At 41.4% G+C, this 23,524-nt stretch overlaps 1 protein-coding gene and 1 long non-coding RNA gene across 2 annotated transcripts; both read right to left on the bottom strand.

Moving 5' to 3' along the window:
- Nucleotides 1-1,343: 1,343 nt before the first annotated feature.
- Nucleotides 1,344-3,723, bottom strand: LOC133971342 (uncharacterized). The gene is made up of 5 exons (XR_009924372.1): nt 2,903-3,723; nt 2,607-2,642; nt 2,369-2,436; nt 1,794-1,837; nt 1,344-1,527 (listed from the first exon to the last, which is right to left on the bottom strand). It is a non-coding gene; the product is annotated as an uncharacterized LOC133971342 (long non-coding RNA).
- A 5-nt stretch (nt 3,724-3,728) lies between these two features.
- LOC133971341 (uncharacterized) lies at nt 3,729-6,482 on the bottom strand. The gene is made up of 3 exons (XM_062408649.1): nt 5,694-6,482; nt 4,163-4,327; nt 3,729-4,017 (listed from the first exon to the last, which is right to left on the bottom strand). The coding sequence occupies exons 1-3, from the start codon at nt 5,875-5,877 to the stop codon at nt 3,764-3,766; spliced, it is 603 nt and encodes a 200-aa protein (XP_062264633.1). The 5' UTR covers nt 5,878-6,482; the 3' UTR covers nt 3,729-3,763.
- Between the last annotated feature and the right edge of the window lie 17,042 nt (nt 6,483-23,524).

Genomic DNA, 23,524 nt, shown 5'->3' with positions numbered 1-23,524 from the left:
TAATTCTGGTAATAGTTCATGAAGATTTGTGTGAAAACGGTGATAAATCCGTTGGGCAGTGAATGCACCCTTTTCTGTCCGCGGAACAGCGCGGTAACAATAAAGTGTGAAAAAGCATCGGTACACGTATATGTGTCTGTTTTTTATAACGATATTTATTTTAAGCATATTTGGTTAAAAACAAACCGCTAATATGTTTTCCAAACCCTATTTTTAGAACCCTAATCTGAACCCGGAAGAAGGATACAAAGAACTACAAATCGGAATGGTGGTCCTGTACGTGTATGTGTGTTGTTCTCACCTTTTGTAGTTCTGATGTATTTTCACTATTTTGTGAGATTGTGACATGGGACCTAGCATGCTTCTTTATGGTATTTTGGTCTAAGAAAAACACCTGCTAGGTCAGATTTAGTTTTTCTTACTAATAAAACGGTAAAATCTCTTTTTTTCAAGGTTTTGGCCCTACTCAGTGGCGCCCCCCATAGTTTGGCATTGGGCTATGTTAGGGGAGTTCAAGACCTTTCCAAAACAGTTCATACCATGTCTGTTGCATATTTAGTTTCCATCCTGTAAGCCATCAAATCTGACTCAGATGCAAGGTTCAAAGCTCACCCCTTAGGAGCAGGAGCCATCCACAATTTTCCCACTGACATAATGTTACTACAGAGGCCAAGACCTTTACAACGATGTCTTTGCTTTTGTTCCACAACAAAGTTTACATTTCATCTTTGTCATCTTGCTCCAAACTCTGGGGTGTACATTCTCAGACCCCATTGAGGTCCAAGCTGGATCAAATCGGTTTAAGTGGTATTTAATGGCCAGATATGGTCAAAATATGTGTATTTGCTTCATACACAATCATATGTTTCACTTTTGGACCAACTTAGACACCTTTGTTCATTAACAAACCAATTTCTCACACCCCAGTTTCAGACTGTTGCCCTCCTCACCTCTGGGAGGCGCTACAGGGTCCTCCGTTCCCGGACCAGCAGGTTCAGGAACAGGTTCTTCCTGTGGCTGTCACCCTGCTGAATCACCATGTTGCAGAGTTCATATGTATTTTTTTTATATTAACTTGATATGACCAACCATCCCTCGGCTGACAGAGAGGTCATATATGGCCAAGATTAAAGTGTGTAATAGTTCAATTAGAAATATGAGGAAAAAGTCAATGTTGCACACATATTGTTGAAAATTACTGTAGCATGACCTCTATTAAATAGCTTGGTAGGCCTTTTCCATACAAGAACATGCTGTGCTGGAGATGGGAGTTGCGATACAATTGCCTTCTGTGAGGTGCAGATGTTTAACCCATTTTAAGTCACAAAACACAGTTTTTAAATAACATTTTATTTAAAAACAGTAAAATAGAACAAGAAACAGTAAATGTAACATTAACACAATATACAATAACATCTAAAATAACAAATTACACGTCAAACAAGCAGAAATATAAGCTGCATCCTCCTCTGTCCGGATTATTCCAGCTCTGTTTTAAGGACCAAGGAATCTTTCCACCTCAAATTGCTACAACAAAAAGGGAAAGAGAAAATATGTTTAGTGTAAATGGATCTTTAATCACTATGGGCATATAAATGCACAGGAACATGTAAACAGAGAACCAATGGAGGTGTGGTATTGTATTGTAAATAGTTAAATAGTTATTGTAAATAGATTTAGATTGACTTGAATCCAACATCATAACAGAGCTACCTTCTATGGAGTAAAATAAAAATTCAGAACTTGTGATGGTGCATCACGATGTGGCATCAGATATGAAGCATTATACATACCATTTGGGGCATGGCAGCCACCTCACGTTCACCTCCTTTACCCCCTGAAAACAATTAGTGGTCATAAAGAATACAAATTTAAATCATTAACGATGAAAAAATCATGTGTATATGAAGCAGTTAATGTGCATATTCCACTACAATATGAAAATTGACAGTAGAAGCCCTGAAAGGATCTTCCTGCAAAGGTCAGTCAGATGTCAAATATAAAGTACCATCTTAGTAATCTGTGTAAACTGAATATTTTTTGTATTTCACAAAACTAGTGGTGAGTAAGAATTCACCTGGATAATTGCACACAGGGCATTCTTATCTGCATGTATACTGTTGAAATCCAAATCAAACTATCTTTTAAGTCAGCATCCCCAACTGCATAAGATGTTTTCTAACCAGATTAACAAACACATATCATGTCTGATCCAGGAATGCACACATTAACACATTAATTTACACATTATGTTAACAATTTAAAAATTTCCCTCGAAACATAATTGTAAAACATTAATTGTAAAATATACATAATAGTGTACCATAACATATTTTAATTCAGTGCAAATGTGCAATATTCAACTTACATCTCGAACTCTTTCCGTGCAGATTTTAGAATATGGGTAACTTCCCATTGAGTCGTGGTAATTGCAGTCTGAAAAATTAAAAGAGATTAATTAATTTCCTAGTCAGGGGAATATAAATATAATTAGTTAGCCACAACTCTAAATGTCATATTTAGATCTAACTTGATAAAGAATTTGCTTAACTCTGTTAAAGATGTGAAATTAAATTCTGGAAAATGGAATAGTGTTTAAATCTTACTTTTTGGGTTGACTTTTTTTCCACCTTTGCGGGTCCCTAGGGAGTTAGTGGAAGAAAATGTTTGAGATCCAACACATAAAAGAATGTTTCTGGAAATCTTTTCAAGGTTTCACTTATTAATACCTAAATTTATCTGCCAGGCACAGAAATAGGGAAGTAGATTCTGTATCCATTTGGCACGTGAAATATCATACTTTCAAAGTCTATGCTCCTTTAAGTTTAAGTTCAAATTCTTCTCATCAAAACCAATGGGATCTGTTTTTTCTGGCCCCTAATACTTATTTGCAGGGTCTTACGTGGATGTTTTGCTGGACAGCTCTCTTTGCATTTGGAGAGCGGGGAGATGAGGTTGGGGATCTTGGTCCAGGCGGTGAATAGGAAATGGATGGGGCTGTGGCAGGAGCTATAGGTGCAGGGTCTAATGTACAGTTGGCAAAAGAGAAAAAAGTTATATAAGGTAAGGGTATTTTAATATGATATTAAAGGGTGACAAATTACCATTATATGCTAGTAAGAACAGCCTTTATGAAAAAGGACAGTGTTACACATTGTGTCCAAGTGTCTTGTGGTGTCATGGACTAAATTGTCTCTAAAACAGGAATCAGATTTATCATGATCATCCTTATGATGAACTCAAAATTGTATTATAGTGTATTCCTTAAGCTAATAGATATCCATAGCACAGTTACAAACCATAAATGGTAAGTTCATATTCAGCTTCTGAGTTTCTATAGCATAAGTATAGATCATAATGACATGTTAATATCTAAAGGCGCCTTGAATCTTAAGTTCAAACCTTTAAGTATTATCTCCAGATGTGTTCAGTGTGTTTCTCTTTGTCTGAACTATCCTTGAACTGCCTATGGAATAATAAGAGGAGAGATGGTTTTCAGTGGGTCCTTGAATCTTAAGGTATGACACATTCCCAAATTTAGGCAGAAGGCCCGGTTGTGTGACGTCATTAAATCTCTAGGTTTGTGGTAAACAACTCCCCTATAAAACACCTTACCTTGCAGAGTCAAGGCGGATTTTCACTATTCGGCCTGTGTGTTATCTCCGAGTTTTCTAGAAACTCGTCCTGACCTGTAATACTCTTGTGTAATAAACATTATACTTGTAAGTACTGGGTCCACGTCTCCTCTCTTCAAACATCGATTTCAACAAGACTCCACTGCGGGGAAGACATGATAGTATGAACCTTGTTTGAACTGTGGTGAAAGTCCAAATATTAAATGAAACTTATTGGGAAAACATACTTTACGTAAATGGTTGATTTGCAGGGTCTTACCGGGATGTTTTGGTGGACAGCTCTCTTTTGAGTTGGAGAGCGGGGAAGATGAGGGTGGGGAACTTGGTCGAGGATGTGAATGCGAGGTGGATGGGGCTGTGGCAGGAGCTGTAGGTGCAGGGTCTAATGTACAGTTGGCAAAAGAGAAAAAACATAAATGACAAAGTAAATACATACTGAATGTATTCCAGGATGTTTATTGAAACTAACTTGGATGTTAGTAAGATAAGACTTGTAAACATAAACATAAACATAAACTTCTTCTTACCACAAGGTGTCAACAAGAGGTCGAATGTCTCTTCCTCCTCCCCTTCCTCCCCTTCCTCTCTGTCCTCCCCCGTTGCTTCTGGATGAAGAGGGGATTCAGCCAGTTCCCTCGGTCCCTCTGGGTCCACTGGAGTTAATGGGTTGGCCCTCTCTCTTTTAACAATCACTGTTTGAAAAAGAGTTATCTTAGGTCATGATTAAATGTTTCATGTCTTCTGCACATGTCATGGAATTTGTAGCTGTATTATGCCATACTGTTGTATAAGGGCACTCAATTTATTAACAATTATAATAATAGGCTTTCTCAAGTACTGACAGAGTGTAAGTAAAGGTAAGTATCTACACTATTACCTATTTGGGAGTGTTAATCTGTCTTGATCCTGTACATTAAAACGAGGACAATTAATGATACTGTCTCTATTCACAACATGTCTGGCATTATTAGACATTCATTATAAACGCCTAGATAGAAATTACATAGCTGCAAGTGATATCTCAAAAATTATATAAACATTTGCACACATAGGAGTGTACACAAAGCTGGACACATACAGACCTAAAAAATGCCTGACCCTAATAAAACAATACTGAGCTACATTTGGTAGGATGACTGTGGCTTCTGTGGCTGGGTTGGCTTGCTGATATAGCCAAAAAGTGATCTTAAGGGAGTTCTAAATTTAAATAATGTGGTTGTTTGATTCAGTAAAATTCCATTCTACTGAGATGGAAGTCTGGTGACATTATAAAACTGTCAACTTTTAGTTCTGATTATTATGACTATCCTACTTTTTAATTCCACGTTTATAATTTTCAAAGTTGTACTTCATCTCACAATATTAAACATCTCCTGATACACAATGGCAATCTTAGTGTAGTGAAGCCTGTGAAAGATATAGTCAGCAGCACAGGAGCTAGGTCAAGAATAAATGCTAAAGCGTATTCAGTGTGCTGTGTTGTGTTTAGGATCTAATTTGTGCTTATTAAAACATATAATGAGTCAGTTGTTAAGGGAGTAACATTTTCATAAGCTTAAAGATTCCTTATCACATGTTTATGGACTGCATATGTAAAAATAAAGCTACAAAAAATGTTGTGCAAATTTAACCCTGGAATTTGGAATGCTTGGACAATTTGTGAAGAAAGTGCAGCAGTTGGATAAGGCAGCATGAAGTCATGAAAAACATTGTTGATAAAACGAAGGCAGAATAAAAATATTGCAAAAGAATATTTATAATTTGATTTTCATGTTAAATGCTGGAGTTGCTGCCAGTAGAGTATGCTTATTAATAATGTTTATTAACCAAGAATGACATATTTGGATGAAAACTCTGTAATTCTATAGATCTGGTCCAAGGGGTTGCGGTTTTCTTCTAATATGGTTTCTGATCACAAAATGTATAATGACTCAATGACGGTTCAAAGCTCACTGTAGACTCTATCCCCCCAGAGTTGGTGTCGTGAGATCTTGAATTGTAACTAAAAATATTTAATAAAGACTACACTAGCACAAACAAAACATTTTGTGGACTAACCTGTCACAAGGCTTCCATACAGTCCTTCTATGATTTTCAAGGACTTGTAATCTGTGTCTGAAACTAGCTCCAGGCCACTGATTGAGTCACAGGACACAGAGCCCTTCTTCTCCCTCCCAAAGAGAAGCATTGGATGCAACCCCGCCATTTTCAATTTGTGAACCTGAAAACAAATCGGGAACATAATAAAAATGGATTAACTATTAAAAACAAAAAACATTATATTGTCAGTTCCTCCATATCCTTGTTGTTCGAATTGACCATGGCCCTGATCTGGTCAAACAGTATGGCCTATAACCTGTCCACCTTGTAGCTTTAAAAAGATTTTAATAGAGTTTTTTTACAGTTTTCTGTGCAGTAAATTTTGTAAGAATTGGGGCTATGACCTTGGGAGGGTAGAAAAAACAATGACTATCAATTTTATATGTTGTATTATACGATTGTCCGATTTGAGCATGAATGTTACAAATGTTCTATACAAATAAAATTAATTATAATAATTGTGATAATTATTACTATCATACATCCATTCGACCGGGATATGTAACTAGTGTGAAGAGTCGGCAGGCTATAGGTAGTGAAGAGCTTACCAGAACCCGGGAAGCATTCATCAATTTGTTCAAATTTCCACCTTTTTTAAGCTTGGCTCCCCATTCCCTGTCGGCTTTACCTTTAGCTTTTTCAACAGCCTTTTTCATTTGCTGTTGGGCTCCACAAAGTTTGCATATCTTGCATGCAACACGTATATGCTGCATGCAAGATATGCAGGTTTTCATTGTTGACCCGGGCATTTTGACTGAAAAGCAAAAGAGAAAAAAATATTAGAGTTCGTCCATCAGTGGCCTTTTTATCTATAATAAATTTGTATTACAATAACTATAGTGTTGTCCTATTAGTGATCAATTGGTCATGAGTGAACAGTTTGTCAAGATTGTCAGAATAACATCTCGGTGTGCAAAGATAGATATAGCAATCTGAGGGAAAACAGACAAAACTTAGGTTGCTAAAAAACACCTTTGACCTAATTAACAGTTATTAAAAATTCTCAGCTGCAAATAGTGATCAGGATACAGGATCATATTATCGTAGGTTTGGGTTTATTTGTGAGTGGAAACCTGTGTCAAGGTTCATTACAGAATATTACCCTACTTCTTCCAAGGCAACTTTAACCCTTGTGTTGTCCCAGGGTCTGGTTGACCCAGCATGTGTTTGTGTGTGTGTGACAGTCTCCTGCCTTTGTGTGTGGCGTGCAGCGATACAAATTATTTTTAGAAAAAAACGTGTGCCACCTCATTTTCTGCTACTTCTTCTTCTTCTTCTTCTTATAATTATTATTTTTATTATCACCAATGAACAACAGACTTGAGTACGCCACGCTGGCAGCCGGGGATGCTCGCGGCGCGTGCCCTCGGGTCACTGAGACCCGGGCCGACGTGCTACAGGCCCTAGGTCTAAAAAGAATAAAATGAATTTCCTTCTTCCTTTATTATTATTATTATTATTATTATTATTATTATTATTATTATTATTATTATTATCAATGAGCAAGAGTCTTTTTCTTCTTCTTCTTCTTCTTCTTCTTCTTCTTCTTCTTCTTCTTCTCCCGCATCTTCCTCTAGTTCGCATCAGCGAGCTACAACGGGATCGAGTACGCCAAGCTGGCAGTGGGGGATGCTCGCGGAGCGTGCCCTCGGGTCACTGGGACCCTGGCCGACGTGCTACAGGCCCTAGGTCCAAAAAGAATAAAATGAATTTCCTTCTTCCTTTATTATTATTATTATTATTATTATTATTATTATTATCAATGAGCAAGAGTCTTTTTCTTCTTCTTCTTCTCCCGCATCTTCCTCTCGTACGCATCAGCGAGCTACAACGGGATCGAGTACGCCAAGCTGGCAGCGGGGGATGCTCGCGGCGCTTGCCCTCGGGTCACTGGGACCCTGGCCGACGTGCTACAGGCCCTAGGTCTAAAAATAATAAAATGAATTTCCTTCTTCCTTTATTATTATTATTATTATTATCAATGAGCAAGAGTCTTCTTCTTCTTCTTCTTCTTCTTCTTCTTCTCCCGCATCTTCCTCTCGTTCGCATCAGCGAGCTACAACAGGATCGAGTACGCCAAGCTGGCAGCGGGGGATGCTCGCGGCGCGTGCCCTCGGGTCACTGGGACCCGGGCCGACGTGCTACAGGCCCTAGGTCTAAAAAGTATAAAATGAATTTCCTTCTTCCTTTATTATTATTATTATTATTATTATTATTATTATTATTATTATTATCAATGAGCAAGAGTCTTCTTCTTCTTCTTCTTCTTCTTCTTCTTCTTCTTCTTCTTCTCCCGCATCTTCCTCTCGTTCGCATCAGCGAGCTACAACGGGATCGAGTACGCCAAGCTGGCAGTGGGGGATGCTCGCGACGCGTGTCCTCGGGTCACTGGGACCCCGGCCGACGTGCTACAGGCCCTAGGTCTTAAAAGAATAAAATGAATTTCCTTCTTCCTTTATTATTATTATTATTATTATTATTATTATCATCAATGAGCAAGAGTCTTTTTCTTCTTCTTCTTCTTCTTCTTCTTCTTCTTCTTCTTCTTCTTCTTCTTCTTCTTCTTCTTCTTCTCCCGCATCTTCCTCTCATTCGCATCAGCCAAGCTGGCAGCGGGGGATGCTCGCGGCGCGTGCCCTCGGGTCACTGGGACCCCGGCCGACGTGCTACAGGCCCTAGGTCTAAAAAGAATAAAACGAATTTCCTTCTTCCTTTATTATTATTATTATGATTATTATTATCAATGAGCAAGAGTCTTTTTCTTCTTCTTCTTCTTCAACCACTTCTTCCTCTCGTTCGCATCAGCGAGCGACAACGGGCTCGAGTACGCCAAGCTGGCAGCCGGGGATGCTCGCCGCGCGTGCCCTTGGGTCACTGGGACCCCGGCCGACGTGCTACAGGCCCTGCGTCTTCGCGTGTGTCCTGTGCAGCTATAAAAAAGGAATAAAAATGAATTTCCCTCTTCCTCCTGTTCTTGTTCCTTTTCGGTCACACCGGCGCGCAACTTGGAGCGTGGCGTGCGGAGAGTACCAAAAACAAGTCAGACGCTTTGCCACCGCATCGTAATTTTCTTTTTTCAACGCTCACTGAGCAACAACAGGTCTCGAATACGCAACGCTGCCAGCCGGGGACGCTCGCTGCGCGTGACCTCGGGTCACGGGGACCAGCTCGGAGAGAAGGCCGTTACTAACAATGCATCCTCGGCACGAGTCGGTACAACACCTTGCCGTTGTCCCTGATGAGGTCACGCGATGTCACGTCAAGAGCGTTCACCAGAGACCAGCCTCCGTGGCAGCCCCGCTCGCCGCAAGCAAGAGGAAGAGGTGTCAGATATGCCCCGGGAACAAGGACTGTAAAACTCACACAAAGTGCCGCGGGTGTGACAAATACATCTGCAAGGGCTGTTCCCTTTTCTATTGCCCTTCTTGGGCGTGCTGATGTGTGGTGGGCTGTGTGTGTGTGAACGTGTGCATCTGTGTGTGTGCGTTTGTCTGTTCAGTACCCAAACGCTCACAGCCAACAGCATGGGGAAGGAGGGACAACACAAGGGATAAGGGAAATAATAAAAATGATTTTCTTTTATGAATTATTACTGCTCAAGAGTCTTCTTTTTCTCCTCCTTCTCCTTCTCCTTCTCCTTCTCCTCACCGAGCAAGAACAGGCTCGAGTACGCGACACTGACAGCCGGGCCGGTCCAGCGTCGCGAGTCTAGGGGTCACAGGGAACCAGACCGACAAGCGACCGGCCTCGTGTCACACCGGCCCTACGTCTTTGCGTGTGTCTTGCAGCTATAAGAGAAATTATAAAAATGTGTTTATTTTTTACTATTATTACTGCGCGAGAGTCTTCCTTTTCTCCTTCTTCTCCTTGTCCTTCTCCAACTTCTTCTCATCGCCGAGCAAGAACAGGCTCGAGGACACGACTCGGGTAACTGGACAGGCCCGGCTTCACGAGTCTCAGGGTCAGAGGGACGCCGATGGGAGAGAAGGCCCTCAACGACAGCAGCCGCGCAAGGCCCTCATTGCGAGCGTTCGGGTTTCAGAGACCCAGGACCCGAAGAGACTCCCGAACGCGGGCATCCCAGGGTTCCTAGGTCACACCGGCGCGCAACTTGGAGGGTGGCGTGCTGAGATTACACCGGACCTACGTCTTTGCATGTGTCGTTCAGCTATAAGAGAAATGATAAAAATGTGTTTCTTTTTTATTATTATTACTGCGCAGGAGTGGTCGTCACTGCGGCGGTGGCGGCCGCAGCAGCCCCGCTCGCCGCGAGCAAGAGGAAGCGGTGTCAGATATTTCCAAGGAACAAGGACTGTAAAACTCACACAAAGTGCTGCGGGTGTGACAAATACATTTGCAAGGGCTGTTCCCTTTTCTATTGCCCTTCTTGCGCCTGCTGATGTGTGGTGGGCTGTGCGTGTGCACGTGTGCATCTGTGTGTGTGAGCGTTTGTGTGTTCACTACCAAAACGCTCACAGCCAACAGCATTGGGAAGGAGGCACAACACGAGGGATAAGGGAAATAATGAAAATGAATTTCTTCTCCTCCTTCTCCTTCTCCTCCTTCTCATCACCGAGCAAGAACAGGCTCGAGTACACGACACTGACAGCCGGGCCGGTCCAGCGTCGCAAGTCTAAGGGTCACAGGGAACCCGACCGACAAGCGACCCGATCTCATATCACACCGGCCCTATGTCTTTGCATGTGTCTTGCAGCTATAAGAGAAGTAATAAAAACTTGGGGTTTTTTTCATTATTATTACTGCGCAGGAGTGGTCTTCACGGCGGCGGCGGTGGCGGGCGCAGCCTCCGTGGCAGCCCCGCTCGCGGCGAGCAAGAGGAAGCGGTGTCAGATATGCCCCAGGAACAAGGACTGTAAAACTCACACAAAGTGCTGCGGGTGTGACAAATACATTTGCAAGGGCTGTTCCCTTTTCTATTGCCCTTCTTGCGCCTGCTGCTGTGTGGTGGGCTGTGCGTGTGCACGTGTGCATCTGTGTGTGTGCGTTTGTGTGTTTCAATACCCAAACGCTCACAGCCAACAGCATGGGGAAGGAGGGACAACACAAGGGATAAGGGAAATAATAAAAATGAATTTCTTTTTCTCCTCCTTCTCCTTCTCCTTCTCCTCCTTCTCATCGCCGAGCAAGAACAGGCTCGAGTACACGACACTGACAGCCGGGCCGGACCAGCGTCGCAAGTCTAAGGGTCACAGGGAACCCGACCGCTGCTGGCGGCGGCAGCAGCCTCCGTGGCAGCCACGCTCGCCGCGAGCAAGAGGAAGAGGTGTCTGATATGCCCCAGGAACAAGGACTGTAAAACTCACAAAAAGTGCTGTGGGTGTGACAAATACATTTGCAAGGGCTGTTCCCTTTTCCATTGCCCTTCTTGCGCCTGCTGCTGTGTGGAGGGCTGTGCGTGTGCACGTGTGCATCTGTGTGTGTGCGTTTGTGTGTTTCAATACCCAAACGCTCACAGCCAACAGCATGGGGAATGAGGGACAACACGAGGGATAAGGGAAATAATAAAAATGAATTTCTTTTTCTCCTCCTTCTCCTTCTCCTTCTCCTCCTTCTCATCGCCGAGCAAGAATAGGTTCGAGTACACGACACTGACAGCCGGGCCGGACCAGCGTCGCAAGTCTAAGGGTCACAGGGAACCCGACCGCTGGCGGCGGCAGCAGCCTCCGTGGCAGCCACGCTCGCCGCGAGCAAGAGGAAGAGGTGTCTGATATGCCCCAGGAACAAGGACTGTAAAACTCACAAAAAGTGCTGCGGGTGTAACAAATACATTTGCAAGGGCTGTTCCCTTTTCCATTGCCCTTCTTGCGCCTGCTGATGTGTGGTGGGCTGTGCGTGTGCACGTGTGCATCTGTGTGTGTGTGTGCGTTTGCCACCATCCATAGAGGACTTCTAGAGACAGACCCCTTTCACCCCAGCCGTAGACATTTTTGCTTGCTGCCATCTGGCCGACGGTACCGCAGCATCAGGGCCCGCACCACCAGGCTCAGAGACAGTTTCATTCCCCAGGCCATGAGATTTTTAACTCCTCTGAACTGCAATGCCCGAAAAACCAGCACCGTGACATATTTGCATATTTGCATCATCGCACAAACTTACCACTATTGATGTTTTATTTTCTCTTCAGCTGTTAACAATATATATTATATATATATATATATATACTTTATTTTCTATTTTAAATTTTGATATTCTATTTCATTCTATTTCAAAATATTTCTATTTTATATTTTAGGTTGTAATTACGTGAGCATTGCTAGAAGAGAGCCTGTGACTCAAGCATTTCACTGCCAGCGACTGCGACAATGTGATTGTTGTACATTTGACAATACAAAATGTTGAATGTTGAATGTTGAATCTTGAAGAGACTCCCCGATGCGGGCATCCCAAAGGCCCTAGGTCACACCGGCGCGCAACGTGGAGCGTGGTCTTTGCATGTGTCGTGCAGCTATAAGAGAAATAATGAAAATGAATTTCCTAAAAACATTACTTGAAAAAATGGACAATGACAAGTGTAGCATTGATAAAAACACACACGCTATGTATCATCTTTTCAACCTAACCCATAAACTGCTGGAGGACCTGCCTTTCTTTTGGTGCAGGTACATCCTTATGAGTTCCTTATGAGTTATGGGGACCCCGACTTACAAGCGACCGGCATCATGTCACACCGGCCTACGTCTTTACATGTGTCATGCAGCTGTTGGAGAAATAATTAAAATTTGCTTCTTTTTTTTATTATTACTGCCCAAGAGTCTTCTTCTTCTTCTTCTTCTTCTTCTTAGATAGATAGATGTGTACTTTATTAATCCCATGGGAAATTCATATCATCCAGTAGCTTGTACACTGAACACATCACTGACATACATACATATATCACATACGGAGAACATATTTACAGATACAGGAATGGAATGCAATGATGTGATTGTGTCAGTGCCCAGTAGGAAAGTGTTCTTGTGCTGCTGGAGTGGATAGTACAATACAATATAAACTGTATATATATAAAAACAGCAGAATAATATATATATATATATAATTATCTAAATATATTTTGAATATGTAGTGGTAAAGGCTTTGCATGTGGCCTGTATAGCAAGTAAAGGGATGGACAGTGGGTTGGTATATAATAATGAGATGAGATGAGCAGAGAAGAGTAGAGAAGGGCAGGGCAGACTGAGGTAGACTCATGCAGGGAAGATCCCCCCCTTCTGCACGGCGTTATGTAGCTGAACGGCCCTGGGGACAAAGGACCTCCTCGGCCTGTCGGATGAGCATGACAGTGTCAGGAGTCTGTGCGACTAAAAAAACCTCCTCTGTCCGATGAGACTTCTGTGTAGTGGGTGCGGTGCTCGTTGTCTCAGGGTCCTACTCTCTGCCACTTTTGTGAGGCAGTCCAGTTCAGAGCCAACAACAGCTTCTTCTTCTTCTTCTTCTTCTTCTTCTTCTTCTTCTTCTTCTTCTTCTTCTTCTTCTTCTTCTTCTTCTTCTTCTTCTTCTTCTTCTTCTTCTTCTTCGTCTCATCATCTCCTCCACATGAATCCTGCCTCTTCACTCTCTCTGCCATCTAAAGATCCTTGTAGACAGCGGCCGTGTTGTTCTGCCTTCTCTGTAACATCGGCTCGAATGATCTTAGCTTGACAGCGTCAAGCAATCCTGCATTTTTATATATTGGCATTTTTATGCATTTGCTATAGCAGTATACTTTACCTTTCGAATCATACATATATTCATTCCATACTCTGTTTTCGCAACACACAGCAAAATGCATGATTCATTATTACAGCGATCAGCTAATAAAACTGTACTTACTCACCATGTAAATATCTTATTTTGGATTAAAAAACAGAATCAATTTTCACCCGGTGATACGGCGAAGGGGCAACAAACTTAACACCCTTGTGTTGTCCCAGGGTCTGATTGGCCCAGCATGTGTTTGTGTGCGTGCGCGTGCGCAAGAACAGGTTCAGTTCATTCCGGTCAATAGATATAGGCAGCCGGGCAGGCTCGCTGCGCGTGCCCTCGGGTCCCGCAGACCCCCGATTGGAGACACTGCCCTCAACGCGAGGGACCGTGCAAGCCCCGCGGTTCACATCCTCGGGTCGCTCAGGGAGACTCAGACCGGAGACACTCCCCAACGCGGGCTGCCGACCGGCCCCACGTCACACCGGGGCGCAGCTTGGAGTGTGGTGTGCGGAGATAAAAAAAAAAGTCAGCTGGTGAAGTGTGTGTGTGTGTGTGTGTGTGTGTGTGACATGTGAACATCAGAAGCGGCTGATGATCCAAGAGCGCCATTCACACAGAGTGAGAGAGATGTGTGCTGCTGCAGTGTATTGTAATTTTGTTTTTTCAACGATCACTGAGCAAGAACAAAAGGTTGGATAAGTGATCATCGTAGCATCTATTTTCAAAAAACATAACGTAAAAAAAATTGACAATGAGACGCTGGGAGCTGGACCGAGCCGGCATCGCGAGTCTCAGGGTCCCGGACCGACCCCCGATCGGGGATAAGGCCCTCAACACGAGCGGCCGTGCGGGCCCCGCGGCTCACGTCTTCGGGTTGCTGAGACCCAGACTGCAGACATTCCCTACCGCGGGCGCAACTTGGAGTGTTTGACGCGCGGAGATAAAAGTAAAAAAAAGTAAAACACTTTGCCACTGTATCGTAATTTAATTTTTTCAACGATCACTGAACAACAGCTGATTTTTACTCACCTAACGATGGCTTCTCTCCTTCGAAATGAATCCTGCCTTTTCACTCTCTCTGCCAAAGACAGCGGCTGTGTTGGTCTGTCTTCTCTGTAACTCTGAGCTCGAATGACAGTGTCCAGCAATATAAAGTGTGTCTGATGGTGAAATACTGTAAGTCAGGTGGTGAAAGTGGGGGTGAGTGTGTGAAGTCTTATGACTCCTGAAAGAAGAAAGACTCCACAGTGAAGGCACAACACTGACATGTGACCACAGGCAGCTAAGTTTTTCCTGAAGCTGAACTTTTATAAAATAGACAGTGATACTTTGCATAGCCTGGATTTTAAAATTTGCCAAAAAGAAATCCACACACGCATTTATTATTTTGTATTTATCCTTCTTGTATTTCATCCTGATTTTTACCCACAAACTGAATGGACATCTGACAGAAAAAAACATATGAATCTAAGCCATGAGCCATGATGTACATGTAGTTGATACATCTCACCACCCACTTCAGTATCTGGTGTTCGGTTTATGCGGCATATGAACGTAACTGATAATGGCTAGACCAGTATACTTCCCCTGTATTATTTTATGTGCTGCTGCACTGTATTTTAATTTTGTTTTTTCAACGATCACTGAGCAATAACAAAAGGTTGGATAAGTGATCATCGTAGCATCTATTTTCATAAAACATAACGTAAAAAGAATTGACAATGAGAGTGTAGCAGGGATAAAGACACACACTTTATTTATCATCTTTTCAGCCTAAACCATAAGCTGCTGGAGGGATTGTCTTTCTTTTTGTGCATGAACGTCCTCACGACACAATGGTGTGATAAAGAGTTTTGCAACGCACCCATGTGGGGGCCGGAACACCCTCGCCCATGTCATCTAACTTCACACACATAACTCCAGAATAAATAAAGGCCCTACAGTGAAGCGAAAACACTGTCATGTGAACATAGTCAGCTGATGATCACAGAGCGGCCAGTCACACAGAGAGAGAGAGAGAGAGAGAGAGAGAGAAAGAGGGATATATATATATATATATATATAAAAAATATATATAAAAATATATATAAAAAAAAAAATATATATATATATATATACATAGAGAGAGAGAGAGAGAGAGAGAGAGAGAGATTTTGATTTTTCAAGTCACTTTTATTTTCTCAGTGAAGTTCCAGAGAGAGACAAGATACATTTATTGGTCCCACACACATGCACACACACACACACACACACACACGACGTGCAAATGGTGGAACATTTGTTCTCTGCTTTTGTCCCATCTGATGAACACAGGAGGACACAATGGTGGAGCAGTGGGCAGCCATGCACAGCAGAGAGAGAGAGAGAGAGAGAGAGAGAGAGAGAGAGAGAAAGAGGCCCCAGCATCCCCAAAGGCAGTCAGGGGATGTTCCCTCATTTTTCAGAAACGGGGGCACATTACATTTGAGCACCTTCTTGACCGGATCGGCCAGGGACAACAACAGGTGTGAAGGAGCCCTGAGTCACCACTCCCCTCTCAAGTAGCTGGTTAACTTTTTCTATGCTATCTACAAACACCACCACAGCACTGTTCATACGTGAGGCAGACTTCACACTGTCATACCCATCAAAACTTCACCCACAGCCGGCCTGTCCTCCTCCACCGAGCAGTCCACAGCTGGACACAGTTTGATGCCGTGTCGGCGTGTAAGCTTGTGGACGCCAAAGCCTCCACCTGCAGCAAACTTTCTCCAGCTCACTCACCACACTCACTCCCAACATGCACACTATAAGAAATAAACAAATAAAAAGTAATTTCTTTTGTTATTATTACGCAGCAAGTCTTCTACTTCTTCTTTTTCTTCTTTTCTTCTTCTTCTTCTTCTTCTTTTTCTTCTTCTCTTCTTCTTCTCCTTCTTCAGCTTCTTCTTCTTCTCATCACCGAGCAGGAGCAGGTTTCGATTACACAAACGGATGGAGCGTGTCAGTCAAGCGTTGCGAGTCTCAGGGTCACGGGGACCCCGATCAGAGTGACGGCCCTCAACGCGAGCGGCCGCGCAAGCCCCTCAGTGTGAGCCTTCGGGTCTCAGAGACCCAGGCTACCCAAACGCTCACAGCCAACAGAATGGGGAAGCAGGGACAACACAAGGGTTAAAGAATTCCTTTAGAGTTGAAACCAAGATTTCAAATTACCCTTTTTCATTATAAACATCCACTGTAAGCATGTTAAGTATCAAGTAATTTAACTGCAGACCTTTTGAGAAAATACGTTGATAAGTGACCGTATTTTATTATGGCAGTCAAACAGCACTGATTTTCAGCTTTAGTCCATGAAACCTCCAAACACTAACCACAGTTGCAAAAAAATGCTTATCTCACCGTTTCCAACGCTTTTTTGCACCTTAGGCTTATCTGTGATGAAAAAATTAAGATTCTAACCATAGTTGCAAAAATAGGCTTATCTCACCGTTTCCAGCGCTTTTGTGCACCTGGTGCCATTTAGACTGAAAAAACCATTCAGTTGCAACTTTTTCATTGGGGATTCCAGAACTTAAAATCATTTGTTTAAAGAATTCCTTTAGAGTTGAAACCAAGATTTCAAATTACTCTTTTTCATTATAAACATCCACTGTAAGCATGTTAAGTATCAAGTAATTTGACTGAAGACCTTTTGAGAAAATACGTTGATGAGTGTCCCTATTTTATTATGGCAGTCAAACAGCACTTATTTTAAGCTTTAGTCCATGAAACCTCCAAACATTAACCAAAGTTGCAAAAATAGGCTTATCTCACCGTTTCCAGCGCTTTTGTGCACCTTAGGCTTATCTGTGATGAAAAAATGAAGATTTTAACCAAAGTTGCAAAAATAGACGTATCTCACCGTTTCCAGCGCTTTTGTGCACCTTAGGCTTATCTGTGATGAAAAAATGAAGATTTTAACCAAAGTTGCAAAAATAGGCTTATCTCACCGTTTCCAGCGCTTTTGTGCACCTTGTGCCATTTAGACTGAAAAAAACGTTCAGTTGCAACTTTTTCATTGGGGATTCCAAAACTTAAAATCATTTGTTTAAAGAATTCCTTCAGAGTTGAAACCAAGATTTCAAATGACTCTTTTTCATTATAAACATCCACTGTAAGCATGTTAAGTATCAAGTAATTTGACTGAAGACCTTTTGAGAAAATACGTTGACGAGAGACCCTATTTCATTATGGCAGTCAAACAGCACTGATTTTCAGCTTTAGTCCATGAAACCTCCAAACATTAACCAAAGTTGCAAAAATAGGCTTGTCTCACTGTTTCCAGCGCTTTTGTGCACCTTAGGCTTATCTGTGATGAAAAAATGAAGATTTCAACCAAAGTTGCAAAAATAGGCTTATCTCGCCGTTTCCAGCGCTTTTGTGCACCTTAGGCTTATCTGTGATGAAAAAATGAAGATTTCAACCAAAGTTGCAAAAATAGGCTTATCTCGCCGTTTCCAGCGCTTTTGTGCACCTTAGGCTTATCTGTGATGAAAAAATGAAGATTTTAACCAAAGTTGCAGAAATAGGCTTATCTCGCCGTTTCCAGCGCTTTTATGCACCTTAGGCTTATCTGTGATGAAAAAATGAAGATTTTAACCAAAGTTGCAAAAATAGGCTTTTTGAACTGTCACTCTTTGTCTTAGGCAAAAAAAAAATGACATGGGACACTTGTAGGCATTTGACATTATAGCAAGAATGCGTAGAAATGTTTTTTACGTTACAGCAAGAATGCCTAGAAATGTCCCAAATGTTTTGTTAGGGAAAAATTAAAAACATGGGAAAAAAAATTCTCCAGCACCAGCCACGCCCAGGGACCCACTCTAAAGCCCCACCTTGAGTGCTGAGAAATGCCTAGAAATGTCTCACTCTTTGTGTTAGGTTAAAAAATGACATGGGACACTTGTATGCACTTTACATTAAAGCAAGAATGCCTAGAAATGTACCAAATGTTTTGTTAGGGAAAAATACAAAACATGGTAGAAAAAAATCTCCAGCAGCAGCCAAGCCCCGGGACCCACTCTAAAGCCCCATCTTGAGTTCTGAAAAATGCCTAGAAATGTCCCACTTTACATGTTAGCTAAAAAAAATAAAAATACATGGGACACTAGTAGGCACTTTACATTATAGCAAGAATGCCTAGAAATGTCGGAAATGTTTTGTTAGGGAAAAATTACAATACATGGTAGAAAAAATTCTCCAGCACCAGCCAAGCCCGGGGACCCAATCTAAAGCCCCACCCTGAGTGCTGAAAAATGCCTAGAAATGTCCCACTTTACATGTTAGCTAAAAAACATAAAAATACATGGGACACTTCTAGGCACTTTACATTATAGCAAGAATGCCTAGAAATGTCCCAAATGTTTTGTTAGGGAAAAATACAATACATGGTAGAAATTATTCTCCAACACCAGCCAAGCCCAGGGACCCACTCTAAAGCCCCACCTTGAATGCTGAAAATTGCCTAGAAATGTGTCACTCTTTGTGTTAGGTAAAAAAATGACTTGGGACACTTGTAGGCACTTTGCATTATAACAAGAATGCCTAGAAATGGCCCAAATGTTTTGTTAGGGAAAAATGAAATACATGGGAGAAAACAATCTCCAGCACCAGCCAAGCCCAGGGACCCACTCTAAAGCCCCACCTTGAATGCTGAAAAATGCCTAGAAATGTGTCACTCTTTGTGTTAGGTAAAAAAAGTGACATGGGACACTAGTAGGCACTTTACATTATAGCAAGAATGCCTAGAAATGTTCCAAATGTTTTGTTAGGGAAAAATAGAAAACATGGTAGAAAAACATCTCCAGCACCAGCCAAGCCCAGGGACCCACTCTAAAGCCCCACCTTGAGTGCTGAAAAATGCCTAGAAATGTCTCACTTTATGTGTTAGCTAAAAAAAATAAAAATACATGGGACACTACTAGGCACTTTACATCAAAGCAAGAATGCCTAGAAATGTCCCAAATGTTTTGTTAGGGAAAAATGAAATACATGGGAGAAAAAAATCTCCAGCACCAGCCAAGCCTTAGGAGCCACTCAAAAGCCCAACCCTGAGTGATGAAAAATGTCTAGAAATGTCTAACTCTTTGTGTTAGGTAAAAAAATGACATGGGACACTTGTAGGCACTTTACATTATAGCAAGAATGGCTAGAAATGTTCCAAATGTTTTGTTAAGGAAAAATACAAAACATGGTAGAAAAAACATCTCCAGCACCAGCCAAGCCCAGGGACCCACTCTAAAGCCCCACCTTGAGTGCTGAAAAATGCCTAGAAATGTCTCACTTTATGTGTTAGCTAAAAAAAATAAAAATACATGGGACACTACTAGGCACTTTACATCAAAGCAAGAATGCCTAGAAATGTCCCAAATGTTTTGTTAGGGAAAAATGAAATACATGGGAGAAAAAAATCTCCAGCACCAGCCAAGCCTTAGGAGCGACTCAAAAGCCCAACCCTGAGTGATGAAAAATGTCTAGAAATGTCTAACTCTTTGTGTTAGGTAAAAAAATGACATGGGACACTTGTAGGCACTTTACATTATAGCAAGAATGGCTAGAAATGTTCCAAATGTTTTGTTAAGGAAAAATACAAAACATGGTAGAAAAAACATCTCCAGCACCAGCCAAGCCCAGGGACCCACTCTAAAGCCCCACCTTGAGTGCTGAAAAATGGCTAGAAATGTCTCACTTTATGTGTTAGCTAAAAAAAATAAAAATACATGGGACACTACTAGGCACTTTACATCAAAGCAAGAATGCCTAGAAATGTCCCAAATGTTTTGTTAGGGAAAAATGAAATACATGGGAGAAAAAAATCTCCAGCACCAGCCAAGCCTTAGGAGCCACTCTAAAGCCCCACCTTGAGTGCTGATAAATGTCTATAAATGTCTCACTCTTTGTGTTAGGTAAAAACAAAATAACATGGGACACTTGTAGGCACTTTACATTGTATCAAGAATGCCTAGAAATGTCCCAAATGTTTTGTTAGGGAAAAATACAATACATGTTAGAAATAATTCTGCAACACCAGCCAAGCCCTAAGACCAACTCTAAAGCCTCACCTTGAGTTTTGGAAAATGCCTAGAAATGTCTCACTCGTTGTGTTAGGTAAAAACAAATCAAAAAATAACATGGGACACTTGTAGGCACTTTGCATTGTAGCAAGAATGCCTAAAAATGTCCGAAATGTTTTGTTAGGGAAAAATACAATACATGGTTGAAATAATTTTCCAACACCAGCCAAGCCCTGACACCCACTCTAAAGCCCCACCTTGAGTGCTGATAAATGCCTATAAATGTCTCACTCTTTGCGTTAGGTAAAAAAAAAATTACATGGGACACTTGTAGGCACTTTACATTGTAGCAAGAATGCCTAGAAATGTCCCAAATGTTTTGTTAGGGAAAAATACAATACATGGTAGAAAAAATTATACAACACCAGCCAAACCCGGAGACCCACTCTAAAGCCCCACCTTGAATGCTGAAAAATTAATAGAAATGTCTCACTCTTTGTGTTAGGTAAAAACAAAACAAAAAACAACATGGGACACTTGTAGGAACTTTGCATTGTAGCAAGAATGCCTAGAAATGTCCCAAATGTTTTGTTAGGGAAAAATACAATACATGGTAGAAAAATTCTCCAACACCAGCCAAGCTTTTGGACTCACTCGAAAGCCCCACCTTGAATGCTAAAAAATACCTAGAAATGTCTCACTCTTTGTGTTAGGTAGAAACAAAAACAAAAAATAACATGGGACACTTGTAGGCACTTTGCATTGTAGCAAGAATGCCTAAAAATGTCCGAAATGTTTTGTTGGAGAATAATTTCTACCATGTATTGTATTTTTCCCTAACACCAGCCAAGCCCTAAGACCCACTCTAAAGCCCCACCTTGAGTGCTGATAAATGCCTAGAAATGTCTCACTCTTTGTGTTAGGTAAAACAAAAATAGATGGGACACTTGTAGGCACTTTGCATTATAGCAAGAATGCCTAGAAATGTCCCAAATGTTTTGTTAGGGAAAAATACAATACATGTTAGAAATAATTCTCCAACACCAGCCAAGTCCTGGGACCCACTCTAAAGCCCCACCTTGAATGCTGAAAAATGCCTAGAAATGTTTCACTCTTTGTGTTATGTAAAAAAATGACATGGGACACTTGTAGGCACTTTACATTATAGCCACATTGCCTAGAAATGTCGCAAATGTTTTGTCAGGGAAAAATACAATACTTGGTAGAAAACATTCTCCAGCACCAGCCAATCCCTGGGACCCACTCTAAAGCAACACCCTGATTGCTGAAAAATGCCTAGAAATGTCTCACTCTTTGTGTAAGGTAAAAACAATACAAAAAATAACATGGGATACTTGTACGCACTTTGCATTATAGCAAGAATTCCTAAAAATGTCCCACACGTTGTATTAGGGAAAAATGAAATAAATGGTAGAAAAAATTCTCCAGCACCAGCCAAGCCCGGGGAAACACTCTAAATCCCCACCTTGAATGCTGAAAAATGCCTAGAAATGTGTCACTCTTTGTGTTTTGTAAAAAAATGACATGGGACACTTGTAGGCACTTTACATTATAGCCACAATGCCTAAAAATGGCCCACACGTTGTATTAGGGAAAAATGAAATACATGGTAGACAAAATTGTCTAGCACCAGCCAAACCGGGGACCCACTCTAAAGCCACACCTTGAGTGCTAATGAATGCCAAGAAATGTCTCACTCTTTGTGTTAGGTAAAAAAAATAAAATACATGGGACACTTGTAGGCACTTTATATTATTTCAAGAATGCCTAGAAATGTCCCAAATGTTTTGTTAGGGAAAAAAACAATACATTATAGAAAACATTCTACAGCACCAGCCAAGCCCTAAGTCCCACTCTAAAGCCCCACCTTGAGTGGTGATAAATGTCTATAAATGTCTCACTCTTTGTGTTAGTTAAAAAAAAAATTACATGGGACACTTGTAGGCACTTTACATTGTATCAAGAATGCCTAGAAATGTCCCAAATGTTTTGTTAGGGAAAAATACAATACATGGTAGAAAAAATTATCGAACAACAGCCAAGCCCGGAGACCCACTCTAAAGCCCCACCTTGAATGCTGAAAAATGCCTAGAAATGTCTCACTCTTTGTGTTAGGTAAAAATAAAACAAAAAATAACATGGGACACTTGTAGGCACTTTGCATTGTAGCAAGAATGCCTAGAAATGTCCCAAATGTTTTGTTAGGGAAAAATACAATACATGATAGAAAAAGTTCTCCAACAACAGCCAAGCCTTGGGACCCACTCTAAAGTCCCACATAGAGTGCTGATAAATGCCTATAAATGTCTCACTCTTTGTGTTAGGTAAAAACAAAAACAAAAATAACATGGGACACTTTTAGGCACTTTGCATTGTAGCAAGAATGCCTAGAAATGTCCCAAATGTTTTGTTAGGGAAAAATGCATTACATGGTAGAAACAATTCTCCAACACCAGCCAAGCTCGGGGACCCACTCTAAAATCCCACCTTGAGTTCTGGAAAATGCCTAGAAATGTCTCAGTCGTTGTGTTAGGTAAAAACAAAACAAAAAATAACATGGGACACTTGTAGGCACTTTGCATTGTAGCAAGAATGCCTAGAAATGTCCCAAATGTTTTGTCAGGGAAAAATACAATACATCGTAGAAAAAATTCTCCAACACCAGCCAAGCTCGGGGACTCACTCGAAAGCTCCACCTTGAATGCTGAAAAATACCTAGAAATGTCTCACTCTTTGTGTTAGGTAAAAACAAAAGAAAAAATAACATGGGACACTTGTAGGCACTTTGCATTGTAGCAAGAATGCCTAAAAATGTCCGAAATGTTTTGTTAGGGAAAAATACAATACATGGTTGAAATAATTTTCCAACACCAGCCAAGCCCTAAGACCCACTCTAAAGCCCCACCTTGAGTGCTGATAAACCGCTATAAATGTCTCACTCTTTGCGTTAGGTAAAAAAAAAAATACATTGGACACTTGTAGGCACTTTACATTGTAGCAAGAATGCCTAGAAATGTCCCAAATGTTTTGTTA

Source organism: Platichthys flesus, chromosome 16 (genome assembly GCF_949316205.1).
Source record: "Platichthys flesus chromosome 16, fPlaFle2.1, whole genome shotgun sequence".
NCBI lineage: Eukaryota > Metazoa > Chordata > Actinopteri > Pleuronectiformes > Pleuronectidae > Platichthys > Platichthys flesus.
This window is presented reverse-complemented; position numbering and strand designations above follow the sequence as displayed.

Bases quoted from the DNA above. Each gene is read 5' to 3' on its own strand.
- LOC133971341 (XM_062408649.1), bottom strand. From the start codon at position 5,877: ATGTTCCCGATTTGTTTTCAGGTTCACAAATTGAAAATGGCGGGGTTG. The intron at 4,328-5,693 runs GTTAGTCCACAA...TTTTTCAAACAG, and splicing joins GTATGGAAGCCTTGTGACAG to TGATTGTTAAAAGAGAGAGG. The intron at 4,018-4,162 runs GTAAGAAGAAGT...ACTGTACATTAG, and splicing joins CCTCTTGTTGACACCTTGTG to ACCCTGCACCTACAGCTCCT.